This window comes from Oncorhynchus clarkii, chromosome 20, assembly GCF_045791955.1.
Source record: "Oncorhynchus clarkii lewisi isolate Uvic-CL-2024 chromosome 20, UVic_Ocla_1.0, whole genome shotgun sequence".
Taxonomy (NCBI): Eukaryota; Metazoa; Chordata; class Actinopteri; order Salmoniformes; family Salmonidae; genus Oncorhynchus; species Oncorhynchus clarkii.
The window spans coordinates 52,040,960-52,064,958 of NC_092166.1; the positions used below are offsets into that span (position 1 = coordinate 52,040,960).

Genomic DNA, 23,999 nt, shown 5'->3' on the forward strand with positions numbered 1-23,999 from the left:
TCTCAGGTTTTCACCTGCCATATGAGTTCTGTAATACACACAGACATCATTCAAACAGTTTTAGAAACTTCAGAGTGCTTTCTATCCAATACTACTAATAGTATGCATATATTAGCAACTGAGACAGAGTAGGAGGCAGTTCACTCTGGGCACGCTATTCATCCAAAGTGAAAATGCTGCCCCCTATCTTAAAAGAGTTAACAAGACAACACTCCATCTTAACTCCTCTGCCACATTTACTGGATTGGTTGAACAGTGCAAAAGAGAAACTCCCCAACAGTTAAAAAAATATCTCGTCAAGACCAGAACGTGGGGATCTAGTTGCAGGTGTTTCTTCTACCCTTGCTACTGAAGGGGTTAAACTTTCTATTCCCTAACAGTTCGAGATTCTAATTTTAAAAATGAATCTCTCCAGAAATAATTATCTTATTGTTGCCGCCTGTTATAGACCTCCCTCAACTCCCAGCTGTGCCCTGGACCCCATATGTGAATTGATTACCCCTCATGTATCTACAGAGTTCGTTCTGTTAGGTGACCTAAACTGGGATATGCTTAACACCCCAGGCGTCCTCCAATCTAAGCTAGATGCCCTCAATCTCACACACGTTATCAAGGAACCCACAAGGTACAACCCTAAATCTGTAAACATTGGCACCCTCATAGATATTATCCTGACCAACTTGACCTCCAAATACACCTCTGGTATTTCCAATCAAGATCTCAGCGATCAATGCCTCATTGCCTGCATCCGTTATGGGTCTGCGGTCAAACGACCACCCATCATCACTGTTGAACGCTCACTAATACACTTCTGCGACCTGGCCCGGGTATCCTGGAAGGATATTGACCTCATCCCGTCAGTAGAGGTTGCCTGGTTGTTCTTTAAATGGCATTTCCTCACCATCTTAAATAAGCATGCCCCGTTCAAATAATGTAGAACTAAGAACAGATATAGCCCTTGGTTCACTCCAGACCTGACTGCCCTCGACCAGCACAAACACACCCTGTGGCGTACTGCACTAGCATCAAACAATCCCCACGATACGCAACTTTTCAGGGAAGTCAGGAACCAATACACATAGTCAGTTAGGAAAGCTAAGGCTAGCTTTTTCAAGCAGAAATTTGCATCCTGTAGCTCTAACTCCAAAAAGTTCTGGGACACTGTAAAGTCCATGGAGAATAAGAGCACCTCCTCCCAGCTGCCTACTGCACTTAGGCTAGGAAACACTGTCACAACCGATAAATCCACGATAATCGAGAATTTCAACAAGCATTTCTCTACGGATGGCCATGCTTTCCTCCTGGCTACCCCATCCCCGGCCAACAGCTCTGCACCCCCCGCAGCTACTTGCCCAAGCCTCCCCAGCTTCTCCTTCACCCAAATCCAGAGAGCAGATGTTCTGAAAGAACTGCAAAACCTGGACCCGTAGAAATCAGCTGGGCTAGTCAATCTGCACCCTCTCTTTCTAAAATGATCCACCTCCATTGTTCTAACCCCTATTTCTAGTCTGTTCAACCTCTCTTTCATATCGTTCGAGATTCCCAAAGATTGGAATGCTGCTGAGGTCATCCCCTGTTCAAAGGTGGTGACACTCTAGCACCAAACTGTTACAGACCTATATCCATCCTGCCCTGTCTTTCTAAAGTCTTCGAAAGCCAAGTTAACCTGTTTGGGGTAGGGGGCAGTATTTTCACTTTTGGCTAAATAGCGTGCCCAAACTGAACTGCCTCCTACTCTGTCCCAGATCCTAATATATGCATATTACTATTAGTATTGAATAGGAAACACTATGATGTTTCTAAAACTGTTTGAATCATGTCTATGAGTATAACAGAACTTATTTAGCAGGCGAAACCCCGAGGACAAACCATTCAGATAAAAAAAAAAATTGAAGTCACTGTCTTTTCAATATGTTTTCATGGGGAATCCAGAATTCTAATCTACTTTCCTGCAGTTCCTACCGCTTCCACTGGATGTCACCAGTTTTTAGAAATTGGTTGAGGTTTTCCCTTCGTGTAATGAAGAAGTACCATAGCTCAGAACGAATGTCATTTCATGTGTACCTTTTGATAGAGGCCCGTATCCAGAAAAGTAGCGGCAGTTTTTTTTGCTCCTGTATAGAACACAGATCATCCCGTCTTCAATTTGATCGATTATATACGTTTAGAAATACCTAAAGTTGTATTACAAAAGTAGTTTGAAATGTTTTGGCAAAGTTTACAGGTAACTTTTGAGATATTTGGTCGCGCCTGCAGAGTTGAAATTTGGTACTCTCATTGTTTACTGTGGTGTTATCATCAGATAGTAGCATCTTATGCTTTCGCCGAAAAGCCTTTTTGAAATCTGACATGTTGGCTGGATTCACAATGAGTGTAGCTTTAATTTGCTATCTTGCATGTGTAATTAAATGAAAGTTAGATTTTTATAGAAATGTATTTGAATTTGGCGCACCGCATTTTCCCTGGCTATTGGCCATGTAGGACGCAAGCGTCCCGCCTACCCCTCTTCGGGTTAGGGGGCGGTATTTTCACGTCCAGATGAAAAGCGTACCCAAAGTAAACTGCCTGCTACTCAGGCCCAGAAGCTAGGATATGCATATAATTTGAAGATTTGGATTGAAACCACTCTAAAGTTTCTAAAACGGTTAAAATTATATCTATGTGTATAACAGAACTTACTTGGCAGGCAAAACCCCGAGGACAAACCATCCAGGAAGTTTTTTTTGTTGAGGTGACAGTGTTTTCAATTGGTTTTCTATTTGGATCTAGATTTCTAAGGCACTTGCTTGCAGTCCCTAAGGCTTCCACTGGATGTCAACTGTTTTTAGAAATTGGTTGATGTTTTTCCTTTGAGAAATTAAGAAGTAGCCATTTCCTATCTGGGTGGATAGCCAAGTGTACTGTTGTGGTTGGGGCGCGCGACATGAAAGCTCGCTCCACTTTATTTTTATCTGCTATTGAACGCAGTTTATCCCGTCTTAAATTGTATTGATTATTTACGTAAAAAAAATACCTAAAGTTGTATTAGAAAAGTTGTTTGAAATGTTTGGACTAAGATTACAGGTCATTTATTAGATATTTTGTAGTCATGTTGCGCGAGTTGGAACCAGTGTTTTTCTGATTCAAACGCGTTAAATGAATGGACATTTTGGAGATATAACGATGGAATTTATCGAACAAAAGGACCATTTATGATGTTTATGGGACAAATTGGAGTGCCAACAGAAGAAGATCTTCAAAGGTAAGGCATGAATTATTGTTATTTCTGACTTTTGTGTCGCGCCTGGCGGGTTGAAATGTGATTTTCATGTGTTTGTTTGACGGGGTGCTGTCCTCAGATAATAGCATGGTTTGCTTTCGCCGTAAAGCCTTTTTGAAATCAGGTGGATCCACACCTTTGAGACTGTAATAGCCTCACACCATCAGGTGACCTCAGAGCTCTCATGGCTAAGTCCTAACCCCTGGACATTGTGACACCGTTTGGAATCAACTACAACTTACTCAAGGCCATGTCGAACTGCCGTTTACCCATTTCAGACAAGCTCTCTACCAGCATTTGAGGGAAATGTTTCCCATCACCAATGGACGTGGCCAGACTGGGTAAACTTATTTTCACTGAAGATGATGATATCCTCGACTAGATGGATAAACTTAAGACAGAGTGGCAAGGAGAAACCACTGAGAGGTTTGACTCCTCTGATACCACTGAAAACCGTTTCTATGACAGACTCTGCAGGAATATACCTGAGTGGGTCAGGGATAAATTGATGAATGTTGTGGGATGGGACAGATTTGAAGGCCCTACTAAGGAGGACCACATTAGACATCACTGCAGATTCTGGAAAAAAAATGAAGAAAGAGCAAGGAAGACTGATCTTGACTCACAACTCAAGAAAGCCCAACTAGCCCAACTGGACAAAGGAAAAACCAACAATCTATTGGTGGCTGTAACCCCAGCTGCCCTGCAGCAGCAGCCTGCTCCACAGTTTACCCAAGCACCTGCTACCTCAACCATATGGGAACCCACAACCATACATACCCACACAGAGACAACCGCTGGTGTGCTGGTACTGCAGTGTGGCAGGCCATATGAGAAACATGTGCCCTAATCAATGGCTGCAGGTCTTGCTAGGTATGAATTCCTTCTGACACAGCCTCACCTTACGATTCAACGATGCTCTGTTGCTAACCCAGCACAACTGCACATGTCTCTGGAGGATGGAAAAACACACAACTGTCTTGATCTGGTCCAACGTGATTCTAAGGCCAGGCCTGACCTTTAGGATAAACTTCTTGAGCTCTCTGATGTTAATCTCTCTGTTGATGGCTCTGCCTTTATTGATAGGGAGACTGGTAGGAAACATGCAGGGTTTGGTATAGTCTCACTGAATAGGTCATTGTTGATTGAACGTCCCTTGCCTGAACATTGCTCAGCACAACAAGCTGAGCTCCAGGCCCTTACTGAAGCATGTATATTAGATAGTGGTTAACATTTATTCTGACTCTGTATACACCATTGGTGTTTGCCTATCTTGGGTAGGGGTTTGGAAAGGCAGGGATTTTGTTAACGCATCCGGTACTCCAATTAAAAAACGCTTACAGATTGAAGCCATGCTGGAGGCCATGTTGCTTCCAGCTGAATTGGCTATTTTCAAGGTCCGTGCCCACACAGGCAACAATGATAACATGAGTTTAGGTAATGCTGTTGCTGATGCTAAGAATGCTGCTTCTCGCTGCCGTATTCATGCCGTTATGCTTACTTCCCCATGTACATCTGAAATCACTAATCTGGACCAACACCAGACTGCTGATGCACTTAATCACCCCTTATGGGAATCTAGGGGCTGCTCCAGAGGCCCTGATGGCCTGTGGAGGCAATCACTCTCTGGAAATCCTGTTCTGCCCTTACCTCTCGTCTCCTCTGTGTGTCGCCTGGCCCACGGGGTGGGTCACGCACCAAGGCGGGAGATGGTAAGACTAATATCTGACACCTGGTTTTGTCCAAATCTGATTGAAATTTGCAAAACACACATGCATAAATGTACTACATGCATGCAATACAACATTGGTAAGGGTACCCCCCTGAAACCAGGGAAATTTCCAGTGCCGGCCGGCCCGTTCACCCATTTAGCTATGGATTTCATAGACATGGCTGAAAGAAAAGAAAGAAAGAGATACTGCCGGGTAATAATTGACCGTTTTACCAGGTGGGTCGAAGCATTTCCAACCGTGCACTGTGATGATAAAACGGTAGCAAAACTCCTGGTAAGAGAAATCATCCCTAGATTTGGTGAACATGAAGTTCTCTCTGCAGACAATGGCACCCATTTCAAAGGAGATGTGGTTCACAGGTGGCTGCCCAATTGGGGATAGATCAGAAGTTTGTTTGTATCTACCACCCACAAAGTAATGGTATTACTGAAAGAGCTAACCAAACCATAAATGGGGGGCTTGCCAAAGCATGCCACTCCACAGAGAAGTCATGGGTAGAGTGTCTCCCTTTAGTTCTGATGAAAATGCGCAATAACTGGCCGTCCAATGAACGTTCCTTTACACAGAGCAATTACTCAAACTGACTGACCTGATTGCACTGGATGATGATTTTAGCAAATATATGAAGGAACTAACCCATGCTGTTAGGTCTTTGTATTCCCAATACAGGAAGGCCCAGGATGTTCCAGAACAGTGTGACCCAGACTGTTGGCGTTGGAGAATGAATCAAGCTGAAAGTCCACAAAAGGAAGTGGAATGACCCAAGATGGATGGGTCCCTACCAGGTCATCGCAGCAACACCAAAAGCAGTGAAGGTCCAAGAGCGCCAGGGGTGGCACCACCTATCACACTGCCAAAAGACTTCCACACCATTGTAACAGATAAGAGTTCACAACCAGACCCTATTTATATACTCAATCTCCTGAGGATTGCTTGCAGTCTAATGCACATTTTATGGGATGAATTATTATAATCATTACGCTTGGGTCGCATTTTGTTGAGGCCTTGGGGCCTCAAAGGTGGAAAAAGGTTCACCCTTTTGCTATAAAGCCTCTACGTAATATCTGGTGCAACCAATTACCTTCAGAAGTCACATAATTAGTTTAATAAAGTCCACCTGTGTGCAATCTAAGTGTCACACAATCTGTCACATGATCTCAGGATATACACACACCTGTTCTGAAAGGTCCCAGAGTCTGCAACACCACTAAGCAAGGGGCACCACCAAGCAAGCGGCACCATGAAGACCAATGAGTACTCCAAACAGGTCAGGGACAAAGTTGTGGAGAAGTACAGATCAGGGTTGGGTTATGAAAAAATATCAGAAACTGAGCATCCCACGGAGCACCATTAAATCCATTATTAAAAATTGAAAGAATATTGCACCACAACAAACCTGCCAAGAGAGGGCCGCCAACCAAAACTCACGGACCATGTAAGGAGGGCATTAATCAGAGAGGCAACAAAGAGACCAAAGATTACCCTGAATGAGCTGCAAAGCTCCACAGCGGAGATTGGAGTATCTGTCCATAGGACCACTTTAAGCCGTACACTTCACAGAGTGGCTGGAAAAAAGCCATTGCTTAACTTCTTGGTGACAGGGGGCAGTATTTTCACGTCCGGATGAAATGCATGCCCAAATTCAACTGCCTGGTACTCATCCCCAGAAGATAAGATATGCAGATTATTAGTAGATTTAGATAGAAAACACTCTGAAGTTTCTAAAACTGTTTGAATCATGTCTGTGAGTTTAACTTCTTGAGTGTAGGGGGCAGAATGTTCATCTTTGTCTAAAAAACGTACCCATTTGAAACTGCCTATTTCTCAGGCCCAGAAACTTGAATATGCATATAATTGTCAGATTAGGATAGAAAACACTCTAAAGTTTCCGAAACTGTCAAGATATTGTCTGTGAGTATAACAGAACTGATATTGCAGGCAGAAATCAGAGGAAAATCCAACAAGGAAGTGCTGTTTTTCCTGAAAGCTCTCTGATCCATTTGATGCCTTGCCTCCATTTAAAGGGATATCAACCATATTCATTTTCCTATGGCTTCCTCAAGCTGTGAACAGTCTTTAGACATAGTTTCAGGCTTTTACTTTGAAACATGAGCGAGAAAGAACCCATTGCGTCAGTTGATGGCTGGGTGCCAGCAGAGTTTTTTATGCGCAACAGCCATTTTCTCTCTCTCTCCTATGGAAGAAGCTACATTCCGGTTGACATATTATCGATTATATATTGTAAAAACAACCTGAGGATGGATTATAAAAAACATTTGACATCTTTCTACGCACTTTGCGGATACTATTTGGAATTTTCGATGTCATGAACGCTCGAGCCTGTGGATTTCTGACCATAACGCGCCAAACAAATGGAGGTATTTTGGATATAAAAATAATCTTTATGGAACTAAAGGAACATTTATTGTGCAACTGGGAGTCTCGTGATTGCAAACATCCGAAGATCATCAAAGTGATTTTAATTGATTGTTTTCTGACTTTCGTGACCAATCTGCTTGGCTGCTAGCTGTTTGTAATATTTTGTCTCCTGAGAGAGATGTTCTTACATAAACGCTTCTTATGCTTTCGCCGAAAAGCTTTATTGAAATCTGACACACCAGGTGGATTAACAAATCAAATCAAATCAAATTTAGTGGGGTGAACAGGCAGTGGCTCGGGTGGTTGTTGTCCTTGATGATCTTTATGGCCTTCCTGTGACATCGGGTGGTGTAGGTGTCCTGGAGGGCAGGTAGTTTGCCCCCGGTGATGCGTTGTGCAGACCTCACTACCCTCTGGAGAGCCTTACGGTTGTGGGCGGAGCAGTTGCCGTACCAGGCGGTGATACAGCCTGACAGGATGCTCTCGATTGTGCATCTGTAGAAGTTTGTGAGTGCTTTTGGTGACAAGCCAAATTTCTTTAGCCTCCTGAGGTTGAAGAGGCGCTGCTGCGCCTTCTTCACGATGCTGTCTGTGTGGGTGGGCCAATTCAGTTTGTCTGTGATGTGTACGCCGAAGAACTTAAAATGTGAATGTGAAATTCAGCTGTGAATGTACCATCAACGTGTTCCCCAAGGTGTCTACAGCATTGTGACGTAGTTTTACGCATTTCAGTTGAAGAATACCCGTAGGCAGCCACATTGCGTAAGTGGTCACATAGTGGATCCGAGAGATATTCTCGCGTAAAATACAGAGGTAGCCATTACTCCAATCGGTCAGAGTTAAAAAACGAATTGTCCCGACTGATATATTATCAATTAGATATTAGAAAAACACCTTGAGGATGGATTCTAAACAACGTTTGCCATGTTTCTGTCGATATTATGGAGCTAATTTGGAATTTTTTTCGGCGTTGTGGTGACCGCAATTTCCGGGCGATTTCTCAGCCAAACGTGAAGAACAAACGGAGCTATTTTGCCTACAAAAATAATATTTTGTGAAAAAATGAACTTTGGCTGTCTACCTGGGAGTCTCGTGAGTGAAAACATCCGAAGTTCATCGAAGGTAAACGATTTAATTTGATTGCTTTTCTGATTTCCGTAACAAGTTTGCCTGCTGCTAGCAAGGCATAATGCTATGCTAGGCTATGATAAACTTACACAAATGCCTGTCTAGCGTTGGCTGCAAAGCATATTTTGAAAATCTGAGATGACAGGGTGAATAACAAAAGGCTAAGCTGTGTTCCAATATATTTCACTTGTGATTTTTATGAATAGGAATATTTTCTAGGAAGATTCATGTCTGTTGCGTCATGCTAATTAGTGTAAGATGATGATAACGGTCCCGTTCACGGGCTGGGCGTCACTACAGGTTAAACAGAAGGCGCTGTGAATTTTGGGCCTGCTCTGAAATATGTGATAGTTGGCTTCTAAACGAGTTGGAAAAAGTGGGTGTGGTGTCAGTTTGTATCAGTTTGGTGTAAGAATGATATCTAATTGATTGATGGATGGTGACTTGCTGGCTGACTTTGTCCATTTGCAAGATGTTTAAACAGTGATAGACCATCACCAAATTGACATTCTGAAATCAACATCAACGAGCGATGGAGTGGAACCAGAATCAAATTCCGGCCATCTCGAGTTCATCTGGCTTGTCAAGTTTGTGTTTTTGCAGTATTTTTGAGCATGTCAAATTCGTGATAGTAAATGCCCATTGAAACATATTGCAAATGGACAGTACTTTTGCAATAAGATTCAACAGTCAAAAAACATTACCAAATGGACATGATGAAATCAACACAACGAGCAATGGAGAGGAACCACTATCACTGCCCGGCCATGCCGAGTTCACCGGGCCAGTCAATTTTGCATTTCTGCAGAATTTGAGCATGTCAAATTTGTGATAGTAAATGCCCATTGAAACATGTTGCAAATGGACAGCCGTGCGCCTGGTGATTGGAATTGGCTACCAGGAGCACATTTTTAAAATGTTTTTTTGTTATGCCTTTAGGGGTTGCAAGGGGTCTACAGTTGGGTAGGGAGCACCCTCCACCCGGGCACGGTGGTCATTTTGGATGTTATATATCATTTGGGCAGTATAAATGCCTTTTGGACATGGTTCACTGACTTTTGGGTTTGGAAACCGACTTCCTATGATCGTACATGACAAATGGACATAACATCCTGATTTGGCACTTTCAATACTTTCATGTTGCATTTGGACATTTCTTATGGCATTTGGCAATGGTTCACTGACTTTTGACTTCGACTTCCTATGAAATCATATTGCAAATGGACAAAACATCCTGATTTGGCACTTTCAATACTGTCATATTGCATTTCAACATTTCTTATGGCATTTGGCAATGGTTCACTGACTTTTGACTTTGACATTTGACTTCCTTTGAAATCATGTTGCAAATGGACAAAACATCCTGATTTGGCACTTTCAATACTGTCATATTGCATTTCAACATTTCTTATGGCATTTGGCAATGGTTCACTGACTTTTGACTTCGACATTTGACTTCCTTTGAAATCATATTGCAAATTGACAAAACATATGCCTTATGGACAATTAAAAAATATATGACTAAAGTATGTTCATACAGTTCTTAATTGAGAGAAAAAAAATCAAAATAATTTTGAAGAACGGTCCAGAAAGCATTTTTTTTAAGGGGGTGATAAGTTTTAGAAAAAAAAATCTAATGTAAAAAATGTGACCCTTGGGTCTTGACTTGATGTCCATTTGCAATATGAAAATTTACCGTGGATTGTACTCGCCATCTATTGGATTTTTTCTTTGTGACACTTGGCATTTTCCATATGGCATTTGCAATAGGTTTTTAATGAAACAACGTCCATTTGAGTGGTATTGTACATCGTGTATATGTTTTGTATGGTGCCAATAAGTCCCTATTCATTTTTGTCCATTTCAGGGGGGTATTCCCTTACATCCTACAGCACATTGTCTTGGAGCCTGGATGGGTACCAACATCCTACAGCACATTGTCTTGGAGCCTGGCTGGGTACCAACGTCCTACAGCACATTGTCTTGACGGGCACGGTTTGGAATGTGGTGTGAAAAAGTGTGAAAAGTGTGAAGAAATCAAAAGTGTGGAAAAAAAGCAGGTAAAAAGGCTCTAAATGGGTTTGTGATTTCAAAATTCTGACAAATGAGCACAAATTCTGACAAACATTTAGGAAAAGTCAGGGAAGGAGCAGGACATTGCTTTTTTGGGGAGGGGCGATTAATTTTATTTACAAAACAAATGTCAATGCCCGTTGGCCTATGGCGATTCTTGTATTAAGTAGGGGTAAAAGGTTCAAAATGTTACAGGTATTTACAAAGCTTAGGACAGAGATGGGCAGTATTTCTGTTACATGTATTTGAAATATGTATTTCAATTACTTTTGAGTATTTTGCCATTTGTTTTACACTGGGCTCTGTTTCAAATACAATAAAAGAGAGCAGAATTAAAATACAAGCACATCCTAAGAAAGGCAATTAAGCTTATGTGAATGCACAATAAAGGAGGTATGTTCAACTATAAAAAGAGAATAATGGAAATGTAATGCCACTGCAATTATCCACAGCTTACAGTGAGATATCTACTTTAGCCCACTTTAGTGCTCACTCATAGAGAGCATCTCTGCCAGCACCGTATTGTTTAACATACTGGTTGAATTTGAGTTGGCCTCAAAGTGAACCATTACTTTTAGTTCAGGTTCATTTGAGCTACCTTACATACATTATTTGTTTCATCATCATTGGTTCAGCATAACCACAAGTCTTAATTTATTTGTATTTATTTATCTATTTATTAACACTCTTTTGACAAAATCTTAGATGTTCATATAATAAAATAACCCTCTACTTTGTTGTCATTTTCATACCAGACAAGTGCTGTTTTGTGTGGTGAGCCTGGGCGTATTCTTCTCCGTATTGATAAATAGTTTACATCGCCCAGTAATAATGTCATGTAAGGGGTTTATTCTGGTCAGCTGGATCCTCAACAACTAGTATATCTACTGAATCCCTGGCTCTTTATTGACAATCACTCCACGGATATATATATAGATAATATATGAGAGAGAGAGAGACTACTCACAAGTCAGCCCCTGAGCCGTAGATTGAGTACTTGACTTCTCCCCAAAAGCCTGAATCTGGATCTGTTGCCTATGTGTGTGAGAGAGAGACAGAGAGAGAGACAAAGAACACAAAACAAGACATCTATTTGATTAGACACCAACGCTTCTTGACAGATTAAAACAATTAGCATTGAATTAAAATAAATATTCCCTCTGAGTTTCTATAATGATTTCTCAATTTGTTTCTTTCAATTCCATATCCTGAAAGGAATGAGTAGAAACAGTATTGACTCCTAAATCCCCTAATCAAGGTAGACAATAACATGAGGTCACCTACACTCTGTCACGTTCTGACCATCGTTCGTGTGTGTTTTCCTTGTTTTAGTGTTGGTCAGGACGTGAGCTGGGTGGGCATTCTATGTTGTGTGTCTGGTTTGTCTATTTCTATGTTTGGCCTGATATGGTTCTCAATCAGAGACAGGTGTTAGTCATTGTCTCTGATTGGGAACCATATTTAGATAGCCTGTTTGGTGTTGGGTTTTGTGGGTGATTGTTCCTGTCTCTGTGTTTGCACCAGATAGGACTGGTTAGGTTTTCACATTTCATTATTTTGTAGTTTATTCATGTATAGTTTTTCCTTTATTAAACAAACATGAATCATCACAACGCTGCGTTTTGGTCCGACTCTCCTTCACCTAAAGAAAACCTTTACACACTGTGAAGCAAGGGTATTATAGTTTTGGAATTTTATATTTGTTTTTTATTTCTATTCTTTTTTTAGAATTCTATTTAGTTTCAGTTTGTTTTCTGAGGTGATTTAGTTGTTTTTATTTAGTTTAGTGTTGCATAAAAACATTTATATTTAGTTTCAGTGTTAGGGACAGAAAGTAGCCTCTGCATGGGAAGCTAGGAGCCATTTACAATATGTGTTGTAGGCCTATAATTTTTTTGCCATGCCTAACTGTATGCGTGCCAAATAGCCTACACGCCAATCGGCAAATGTTCCAGAAAAAGGTAAATTGATCCATGGAGGCAAAAAGGACATGGTCGGAGTTTAATTCAATAAAAGAAAAGCTGTGAGTTGAAATTAAAGAGAAGGAGGGCTAGGTTTGGGAAAGATTTGGTGAAGTGGTAAAAGAGGATGATAGCAGTGCTGGCTGTGTTATGTCTTCTGATTGTGAGGTGCTAAACAAATTTGTCAGTCACAAGATTGGGACTTCAGGCACGTCAAGGGAACTGTAGCCTACTGTTCAGATGGGATAAATGGAAACTGAAATCTGGACACGGACTGTAGGTCTATAAACTTTCACATAGCTTTCATATTCTTCTGCAGAATTAAGCATTTATTGAAGTAAAATTATACACTAAATGTAGGCAAAATTGTGTATGATTTCTTTCTTTCAGTATCTTCAGACAATGTGAATGCGCAGTAGTTACCATCTGTAGAGGTTCTATCTTTATCAGTGTAATAAAAGCTGATAGTATTTCAACCGCATAAAATATACATCCAAGCCAACTGAAATCTTATCAGAAACACGTTGGTTGTTTTCACAGCTATCTATTTCCTGACAACAGGTCAAATTGATGTTTGGAAATTTTGCATATAAGATCTTTTTGTTGTTTTTTTTTTTTGCATTTTCTCACCGGTCGCTAAACATCTTTGCTCCGCAAAAGAATCAGAGATGACAGAAAACTTTACTGATGCCAACTAGATTGAAGAATTCATTCTATAAAATTATTACATTATTGTTGAGTAAGGGTTTCTTTAGTCTTCTAGGGAAACATATGACAGAAGAGAAGCTGCATGTATCAAGTTGACCAAAAAATTGTTTACCAAAATTATAAGCAGAAACACATCAAAATAAGGCCCAAGAAAGGCTGTAAATAAGGCCCAAGAAAGCATGTTCTATATCAAGGGTTAGGGTCGTGTGCGGGTTTCAGATTTTCCCTTATATAGTCGGGTGGTTGCGGATGGGTCATTAGCAATTGGATGCGGGTAAACAAACAGCTGACCTGCGCACCACTGAGTGTCAGCGATTGGGTGCAGAGTTATAGCGGAGTCAGGCGCAGGACACAGGTATTGAGTAACATAACGGAGTTTACTCAAAATATCAAGCAAAATTCCAAATAGGAATATACAAAAACACTAGCACATAACTCCACTAACAGCACAAACAATCGCGGACAGAACAGGAATGTATGCCAGAGGGTAAATAAGGAACGTGATATGTAATAGAAACCAGGTGTGCGTGTAATACGGACATAACAAAACAAAACTGAAACATGGATTGATGGTGACTAGAAAGTATTTTCAGGCTCCACAGAGGTGCGTGTTCAGCCCCCTCCTGTGTTCCCTGTTCACCCATGATTGTGTGGCTACGTACGTCCCCAACTCAAGTTTGCTTACGACACTACAGTGGTAGGCCTGATTCCCAACAACGATGAGACAAGCTACAGAGAGGTGAGAGCCCTGGCGGAGTGGTGCTAAGAAAATAACCTCTCACCCACCGTCAACAAAATGAAGGAGCTGATCGTGGACTAGAGGGGACGGCAGAGAGAGCACTTTCCCATCCACAAGGATGGGGCCGCAGTGGAGAGGGTAAAAAGGTTCAAGTTCATGTGCGTGCACATCACTGATGACCTGAAATGATCCCTTCACATAGACAGTGTGGTGAAGAAGGTGCAACAGTGCCTATTCAAACACAGGAGGCAGATGCAATTTGGCTTGGCCTGTAAGAACCTCATGAACTTCTACAGATGCACAATTGAGAGCATCCTGTCAGGCTGTATCACGACCTGTTAGGGCAATTGCAGGGCTCTCCAGAGGGTGGTGCGGTCAAGCCAACGCATCACCTGCTTGCACGCCCTGCCCTTCAGGACATCTCTAGCACCCGGTGTCACAGGAAGGGCAAGATCTTCAAGGACCTCAGCCACCTGAGCCATGTCCTGATCACTCCTCTTCCATGTAGAAGGCGGAGACAATACAAATGCACCAAAGCTGGGACCGAGAGTCAGATAAACAGCTTAATTCTCCAGGCCATCAGGCTGTTAAACAGTCACCCCTATCCAATCTCTGCCCAGTGCCCTTCCCTGAAACTTAATCACTGTTACTAGCCGGCTGCAACCCGGGAACTCTATAACACATGACAACGCAACATTTTTGCTAATTTATAAAAAACAACATCTGAAATGTCACATTACATAAGTATTCTGGCCCTTTACTCTGTACTTTGTTGAAGCACCTTTTGCATCGACACTACAAGCTTGGCACACCTGTATTTGGGGAGTTTCACCCATTCTTCTCTGCAGATCCTGTCAAGCTCTGTCAGGTTGGATGCAGAGCGTTGCTGCACAGCTATTTTCAGGTCTCTCCAGAGATGTTCGATCGGGTTCAAGTTCGAGCTCTGGCTGTGCCACTCAAAGACATTCAGACACTTGTCCCAAAGCCACTCCTGTGTTGTCTTGGTTGTGTGCTTAGGGTCATTTTGCTGTTGGAAAGTGAACCTTCACCCCAGTCTGTGGTCCTTAGCACTCTGGAGCAGGTTTTCATCAAGGATCTCTGTACTTTGCTCTTTTCATCTTCCCCTCAATCCTGACCAGTCTCCCAGTCCCTGCCACTGAAAAACATCCCCAACGCATGATGCTGCCACTCCCAAGCTTCACCATAGGGATGGTGCCAGGTTTCCTCCAGACATGACACTTTGCATTCAGACCCAAGAGTTTAATCTTGGTTACATCAGACCAGAGAATCTTGTTTCTCATGATCTGAGAGTCTTAGGGGCTTTTGGCAAACTCCAAGCGTGTTGTCATTTGCCTTTTACTGAGGAGTGGCTTGCATCTGGCCACTCTACCACAAAGGCCTGATTGGTGGAGTGCTGCGGAGTTGGTTGTCCTTCTGGAAGGTTCTCCCATCTCCACAGAGGAACTCTGGAGCCCTGTCAGAGTGATCATTGGGTTCTTGGTAACCTCCCTGACCAAGGCCCTTCTTCCCCGATTGCTCAGTTTGCCTGGCGGACACTAAGAAGAGTCTTGGTGGTTCCAAACTTCTTCCATTTAAGAATGATGGAGGCCATTGTGTTCTTGGGGACCTTCAATGCTGCAGATATTTTTTGGTACCCTTCCCCAGATCTGTGCCTCAACTAAATGGTGTCTCGGAGCTGTTTTTATGTTTTATACATTTGAAAACATTTCTATAATCATGTTTTCGCTTTGTCATTATGGGGTATTGTGTGTATATTGCTGAGGATTTGTATTTATTTAATCCATTTTAGATTAAGGCTGTCAATTAACAAAATGTGGAAAAAGTCAAGGGGTCAGAATACATTCCGAAGGCACTGCGTGTATTTATTTATATTACAGACTCTGACAGTGCTCGTTCTGATATTTCTTAGTTTCTTTATAAAAATGTTGGGATTATGATTATTATTGATTATTACTGCACTGTTGGAAAACACCTGCAAATCTGTGTATGAGACCCATAAACTTGGAACGGATTGGATCTGAGCCAGCCAGCTTGTGTGTTTGTTTCTCTTCAATCAAACAGGATTTTTTTGGTTTATCTTCAAGAAGACTGCGTACCAGAGAGGTGGTCGTTCGGTTTCTCCAGGCCTGATGACAGTTATCCACAGAAAGATAATTTTTCTCCACGAACACTAGGGATGCAGGGCAGAAACCAGATTCAGCACCACAGGGCACAGTTTAGGATTAACAGCCATCCTTGCCTGCCAGATCTGCTGACACTGTAAACATGCCTTCCTTTACCTCTTCCAGGTATTTCCACAGCTCACACGGGGCACTTAATGCCCTGCCAGGTGAGACACTATCTTCGATGGAAGAAAGCTATATTTCTGAAGCACTGTGGTCGAGATGCTTGCTGAATTTTTCATGCGAGCATATTTCTGGGGTCCTGCTGCTCAACGGCTGTACACTCTGATTTTCTGAAGTAGAAAATACTCTTGTTTCCCTCATTAGTGTCTCCATCTCTGTTGAGCGAAACACACTTGAGTCAATCACGCAAGTTGCTGCAGGGGTTGAAGTGAAGTTGACTGTCAGAGGATTCAGTATGCATGCGAAGCACTCAAGCAGTGGCTTCTGGAGGACCTGTGCCAACTGTTTTCCAACAGTATTGTGCCTCAAGTTTGAGAAGGCACAGCACCACATCAGACAGCGACTGGTTGTCAATTTGAAGTTGAATTGTGAATGGCTCCAGCAACTTCACAAGCTGTTCTAGTTTGGTACAGTCAATCACGCTCTGTGCTCGCCCTTGGATTTTTGCCCTTTTAGCTAGTGATAGTGATGCACAAGCTAGGCTTATTTGAAACAATGGCATCTACTGGCAGCATTTACCTGCCAGAATCCGCAGCTCGAAAAACAGCTTGAAACCCCCATTAAAAAAAATGAAGAAAGTCATTTGATTTTTTCCCCAAAGTTTAGACGAAAAGAAACCTAAAACTAAACATAATTTGATGGGGTTTATTGGTGTGTTTTGCCATAAAATGTAATAGTTTCGGTATAGTTAGATTTTTTAAAAATGTTTTTTGTTTTTATTTCAGTTAACTAAATTGTTTTAGCAATTTTAGTTTTTATTTTAGTTTCAGTTTACTATAATAACCTTGCTGTAAAGGGGGTTACCATGATTTTGACCTTAGCTTACAGGCAGCTCGGTGGCAAGTAAAATTCAGTATTTGCTATTATACTGTAAAAAAAAGTAAATGCTACTGTAATAGGAATGAATGAATGACATACAGTGCCTTGCGAAAGTATTCGGCCCCCTTGAACTTTGCGACCTTTTGCCACATTTCAGGCTTCAAACATAAAGATATAAAACTGTATTTTTTTGTGAAGAATCAACAACAAGTGGGACACAATCATGAAGTGGAACGACATTTATTGGATATTTAAAACTTTTTTAACAAATCAAAAACTGAAAAATTGGGCGTGCAAAATTATTCAGCCCCCTTAAGTTAATACTTTGTAGCGCCACCTTTTGCTGCGATTACAGCTGTAAGTCGCTTGGGGTATGTCTCTATCAGTTTTGCACATCGAGAGACTGAAGTTTTTTCCCATTCCTCCTTGCAAAACAGCTCGAGCACAGTGAGGTTGGATGGAGAGCATTTGTGAACAGCAGTTTTCAGTTCTTTCCACAGATTCTCGATTGGATTCAGGTCTGGACTTTGACTTGGCCATTCTAACACCTGGATATGTTTATTTTTGAACCATTCCATTGTAGATTTTGCTTTATGTTTTGGATCATTGTCTTGTTGGAAGACAAATCTCCGTCCCAGTCTCAGGTCTTTTGCAGACTCCATCAGGTTTTATTCCAGAATGGTCCTGTATTTGGCTCCATCCATCTTCCCATCAATTTTAACCATCTTCCCTGTCCCTGCTGAAGAAAAGCAGGCCCAAACCATGATGCTGCCACCACCATGTTTGACATTGGGGATGGTGTGTACAGGGTGATGAGCTGTGTTGCTTTTAAGCCAAACATAACGTTTTGCATTGTTGCCAAAAAGTTCAATTTTGGTTTCATCTGACCAGAGCACCTTCTTCCACATGTTTGGTGTGTCTCCCAGGTGGCTTGTGGCAAACTTTAAACAACACTTTTATGGATATCTTTCAGAAATGGCTTTCTTCTTGCCACTCTTCCATAAAGGCCAGATTTGTGCAATATACGACTGATTGTTGTCCTATGGACAGAGTCTCCCACCTCAGCTGTAGATCTCTGCAGTTCATCCAGAGTGATCATGGGCCTCTTGGCTGCATCTCTGATCAGTCTTCTCCTTGTATGAGCTGAAAGTTTAGAGGGACGGCCAGGTCTTGGTAGATTTGCAGTGGTCTGATACTCCTTCCATTTCAATATTATCGCTTGCACAGTGCTCCTTGGGATGTTTAAAGCTTGGGAAATATTTTTGTATCCAAATCCGGCTTTAAACTTCTTCACAACAGTATCTCGGACCTGCCTGGTGTGTTCCTTGTTCTTCATGATGCTCTCTGCGCTTTTAACGGACCTCTGAGACTATCACAGTGCAGGTGCATTTATACGGAGACTTGATTACACACAGGTGGATTGTATTTATCATCATTAGTCATTTAGGTCAACATTGGATCATTCAGAGATCCTCACAGAACTTCTGGAGAGAGTTTGCTGCACTGAAAGTAAAGGGGCTGAATATTTTTGCACGCCCAATTTTTCAGTTTTTGATTTGTTAAAAAAGTTTGAAATATCCAATAAATGTCGATCCACTTCATGATTGTGTCCCACTTGTTGTTGATTCTTCACAAAAAAATACAGTTTTATATCTTTATGTTTGAAGCCTGAAATGTGGCAAAAGGTCGCAAAGTTCAAGGGGGCCGAATACTTTTGCAAGGCACTGTATGTTGATTGAAGCGATTTGTATTTAACTTTTTTTACTGTAATTACAAGGGATTGGTGTAAGCAGGTTGGCTGTTAGGTAAGGTGTTTACAAACATGACAGCATGTTAATATTTATCACTTGCACTTCTAGAGGCCTTATTGCAAAGGCCTCTAAACTTACAGCAACTACAGAGTAAAATAGACAAATGCTCAACCATTTAAGGTTAAAGACTTTCTACCACTCCAATCTCTCCCCTAAACGTTTCATAATAATAGTTAATTATATCGAGATGTCGGTTAAATTGGTATAGCATTCTCACTCACGGGTGAAACAAATATGACCTATTACAAGGCATGCCCTAAAATATGTGATGAGCCAGAAACAACAATACCATGCACCCACTAGTGGTCAAAATATTTTTGAGGTGGAATTACAATAGCTTTCGAAATACAACAATTCTTTCTCCGGCCACAAAATGTTCACACAACACACCATAATTTACAATATGCTGCAATAGAATGTTTCAGAGTACTTTACTACTGACAATACAAAAAATTACAATAGAATTTACAGTTTTCCGTTACTGTGTATAAAGAAAAATAATTACTGACAAAAATCCGGTGTTTCTAAGTCAAACAGTTTTGTTATATTTCCGTCATCTTGTGATGTATATATAGTGTAATATTGGGACGGAAACTTAAAATTTTAAAAATTATAACGGTGTGTGAGGTCTATACTTTTGTTTCAAAGTAGATTTGTTTAATTTTTAAGACTACCAAGAATCACTCTGTGTGACCCTGATTTAGGCTGTAAAAGGTTATTAAAAAAGTGAAAAATTCTCAGCATGTGCTGCTGAGCATAAGAAACAAATCTGGGACTAATGTACAATGGCTTGCGAAAGTATTCACCTCCCTTGGCAGTTTTCCTATTTTGTTGCCTTACAACCTGGAATTAAAATAGATTTTGGTGGGGCTTGTATCATTTAATTTACACAACATGCCTACTACATTGAAGATGCAAAATATTTTTTTATATGAAACAAACAAGAAATAAGACAATAAAACTGAAAACTTGAGAGTGCATAACTATTCACCCCCGCAAAGTCAATACTTTGTAGAGCCACCTTTTGCAGCAATTACAATTGTCTCTATAAGCGTGGCACATCTAGCCACTGGGATTTTTGCTCATTTTTCAAAGCAAAACTGCTCCAGCTCCTTCAAGATAGATGGGTTCCGCTGGTGTACAGCAATCTTTAAGTCATACCGCATATTCTCAATTGGATTGAGGTCTGGGCTTTGACTAGGCCATTCCGAGACATTTAAATGTTTCCCCTTAAACTTCTTGACTATACTTGAGACGCAGATGTCTCAAGTAGACACCTGGAAATGCAAATGCGCTACGCTAAATGCTAAATGTACTCGTTACAACTCAAACCTTGATCAAAATTCACAAGCAGGGTATTGAATTTAAGCTACACTCGTTGTGAACCTAGCCAACAAGTCAGATTTTTAAAATGCTTTTCGGCGAAAGCATGAGAAGCTTTTATCTGATAGCATGCACCACCTGAAAATGCCTGAATGCGACGTAAACAAAGACTCTGCTTATCCGACGCAGCACAAAACGCAGAAATAAAATATAAAACATTCATTACCTTTGACGAGCTTCTTTCTTGGCACTCCTATATGCCCCATAAACATCACTATTGGGTCTTTTTTTCGTTTAAATCGGTCCATATATACCCAAAATAGCTTTGTATGGAAGCTGTGTCATTCAGAAAAAAACATCGTTTTTAAACGCTGCGTAATTTTTTTAAATTAAAAAAGTCGACGATAAACTTTCACAAAACACTTCGAAATCCTTTTGTAATCCAACTTTAGGTATTAGTAAACGTTTATAATCTATCAAAATGATTACAGGGCGATGTATATTCAATAGCTCCTCGTTTGCAAATCAATGGCTGCCCATGTCCACATTAACAACATCCGGGTGAAGACTGGAAGAAACGGATGCCAGATAGATGGATTTTCCAACAATTAATTCAATTGAAAATGACGACAATGGAGACATCGTGTGGAATTTGTATGAATTGCATGCAGGTCGATATTAAATTTTGCCCTCTTTTAACAACTCATGGAAGTGACTTATGGAAATTATTTTTAGCTTTCAGAGAGCAGTTTTTCTTGCGCTTTTCAATGAAACACACGATCTGTTATAGTCACAGCCGTGATTTTACCAGTTTTAGAAACTTCAGAGTGTTTTCTATCCACACATACTAATCATATGCATATACTATATTCCTGGCATGAGTAGCAGGACGCTGAAAAGTTGCGCGATTTTTAACAGAATGTTCGAAAAAGGAAGGGGTAGACTTAAGAGGTTTTAAACCACTTGAGTGTTGCTTTGGCAGTATGCTTAGGGTTATTGCCCTGCTGGAAGGAGAACCTCCGTCCCAGTCTCAAATCTCTGGAAGACTGGAACAGGTTTCCCTCAAGAATGTCCCTGTATTTAGCATCGTCCATCATTCCATCAATTCTGACCAGTTTCCCAGTCCCTGCCGATTAAAAACATCCCCACAGCATGATGCTGCCACCACCATGCTTCACTGTGGGGATGAAGTTCTCAGGGTGATGAGAGGTGTTGGGTTTGTGCCAGACATAGTGTTTTCCTTGATGGCCAAAAACCTCAATTTTAGTCTCATCTGACCAGAGTACCTTCTTCCCATATGATTGAGGAGTCTCCCACATGCCTTTTGGCGAATACCAAACATGTAGTCTTATTTTTTTCTTTATGCAATGGCTTTTTTTCTGGCCACACTTCCGTAAAGCCCAGCTCTGTGGAGTGTACGGCTTAAAAGTGGTTCTATGGACAGACACTCCAATCTCCTCTGTGGAGCTTTGCAGCTCCTTCAGGGTAATCTTTGGTCTCTTTGTTGCCTCTCTGATTAATGCCCTCCTCACCTGATCCGTGAGTTTTGGTTGGCGGCCCTCTCTTGGCAGGTTTATTGTGGTGCCATATTTAATGGTGCTCTGTAGGTTGATCAAAGTTTGGGATATTTCTTTAGAACTCAACCCTGTACTTCTTCACAACTTTATCCCTGACCTGTTTGAAGAGCTCCTTGGTCTTCATGGTGCCGCTTGCTTGGTGGTGCTCCTTGCTTAATGGTGTTGCAGACTCTGGGGCCTTTCAGAACAGGTGTGTGTAAATATACTCAAATCATGTGACAGATCATGTGACACTTATATTGCACACAGGTGGACTTTATTTAACTATTTATGTGACTTCTGAATGTAATTGGTTGCACCAGATCTTATTTAGGGGCTTCATAGCAAAGTAGGTGAATACATATGGACGCACCACTTTTCCAGTTTTTATTTTTTTGAATTTGAATTTGAATTTTTAAATTTAATTTTAAAATTTCACTTCACCAAATTTGAACTATTTTGTGTAAATTACATGAAATCCAAATAAAAATCAATTTAAATTACAGGATGTAATGCAACAAAATAGGAAAAACGCCAAGTGGGATTAATACTTTTGCAGGGCACTGTATTACACAACAAAATTAAAGTTAGAGCCATATGGCAGTTTCCTTGCTTTATCTACATGTTTTTACATATTATTCTAACCCAATAACTCTATATTTAGAGAATAGATGTCTCAATTCATAATTTTGTACAAATCTCCATGCCTCCGCCTCGAGTGAATGGCGCATGGGCTTTGGGATGTATTTTTAGGTGGGATGGAATGGGAATGGGGTAAGACTTACGGTCACAGACACAACATTGGAGTTGCCGGGAGAGTTTTCCGGGATTCTGGCAATGTAGTAAACGGAGGAGAACTTGGGAGCATTGTCGTTGGTGTCGAGGAGATGTATGACGATGTCTGCCGTGGCGCTGAATCTTTCTGGTGTATCCATCTCCACGGCAAGAAGCTGTGAGAATAAAATTGTTAGTCACACAAGTTTGGCATTCCCTTATTCATTCATACTTCATATGAAGAGGTATACAAAAAGTGACTTGCAAAAGTATTCATCCCTTTGGCATTTTTCCTATTTTTCTGCATTACAACCTGTAAATTAAATTATTTTTTATTTGTATTTCATGTAATGGACGAACACAAAATAGTCCAAGTTGGTGAAATGAAATTAACAAAGAACAATGAAGGAGCTGCCAAGCTCCACAGCGGAGATTGGAGTATCTGTCCATAGGACCAATTTAAGCCGTACACTACACACACCTGGGCTTTATGGAAGTGTGGCCAGAAAAAAGCAATTTCTGAAAGAGAAAAATGAGAAAACACTTTTGGTGTTAGCCTGCTGAAATTAACTTCTTGGTGCTACCCATCCCGTTAGCGGGATCATTTTCGTCAGAAACCGCTATTACAAAAAAATATTCATATTCATGAAATCACAAGTGCAATATTGCAAAACACAGTTTAGCCTTTTGTTAATCCACCTGTCGTCTCAGATTTTGAAATTATGCCTTACAGCAAAAGCAATCCAAGCGTTTGTGTAAGTTTATCGATAGCATAGCATAACATCATGTACACTTAGCATCAGGAAGCTTGGTCACGAAAATCAGAAAAGCAATCAAATTAATCATTTCCCTTTGATCTTCGGATGTTTACACTCACGAGACCCCCAGTTACACAAAAAAAATTCCATTTGTTCCATAAAGATTATTTCTATAACAAAAATACCGACGTTTGTTTGTCGCGTTATGTTCAGAAATCCACAGGAAAGAGCGGTCACAACAACGCAAATAATATCCATAATGTCCACAGAAACATGTCAAACGTTTTTTATAATCAATCTTCATGTTGTTTTTAAAATATATATTCAATAATATATCAAACGAGTGTATAGGTTTTTCAATAACAGCGGGAGGAACAATGGCGGCTTTACTCAGTTGCACAAAAACTCACTCTGAGAGCCCCCACCTATCCACTTACGTAATGTGATCCTTCACGCTCATTTTTCAAAATAAAAGCCTGAAACTTTGTCTAAAGACTGTTGACACCTTAGGGAAGCCATAGAAAATGAAGCTGGTTGATATCCATTTAAATGGAGGATAGGCTTGCATAGGAACAGAGAGGTTTCAAAATAAGAGGCACTTCCTGATTGGAT

The 23,999-nt window shown here is 40.9% G+C and overlaps 1 protein-coding gene across 3 annotated transcripts in view; it reads right to left on the minus strand.

The window, feature by feature from the left end:
• Positions 1–23,999, minus strand: part of LOC139376485 (cadherin-related family member 1a-like) — a 160,936-nt gene that overhangs the window by 21,249 nt on the left and 115,688 nt on the right. For all 3 annotated transcript variants that reach the window (XM_071119120.1, XM_071119119.1, XM_071119121.1), the window contains 2 exons: positions 22,641–22,805; positions 11,540–11,607 (listed from right to left, as the gene is read on the minus strand). In XM_071119120.1, the coding sequence (XP_070975221.1) occupies positions 11,540–11,607; positions 22,641–22,805 (233 nt within the window). The remainder of the gene's footprint in view (positions 1–11,539; positions 11,608–22,640; positions 22,806–23,999) is intronic.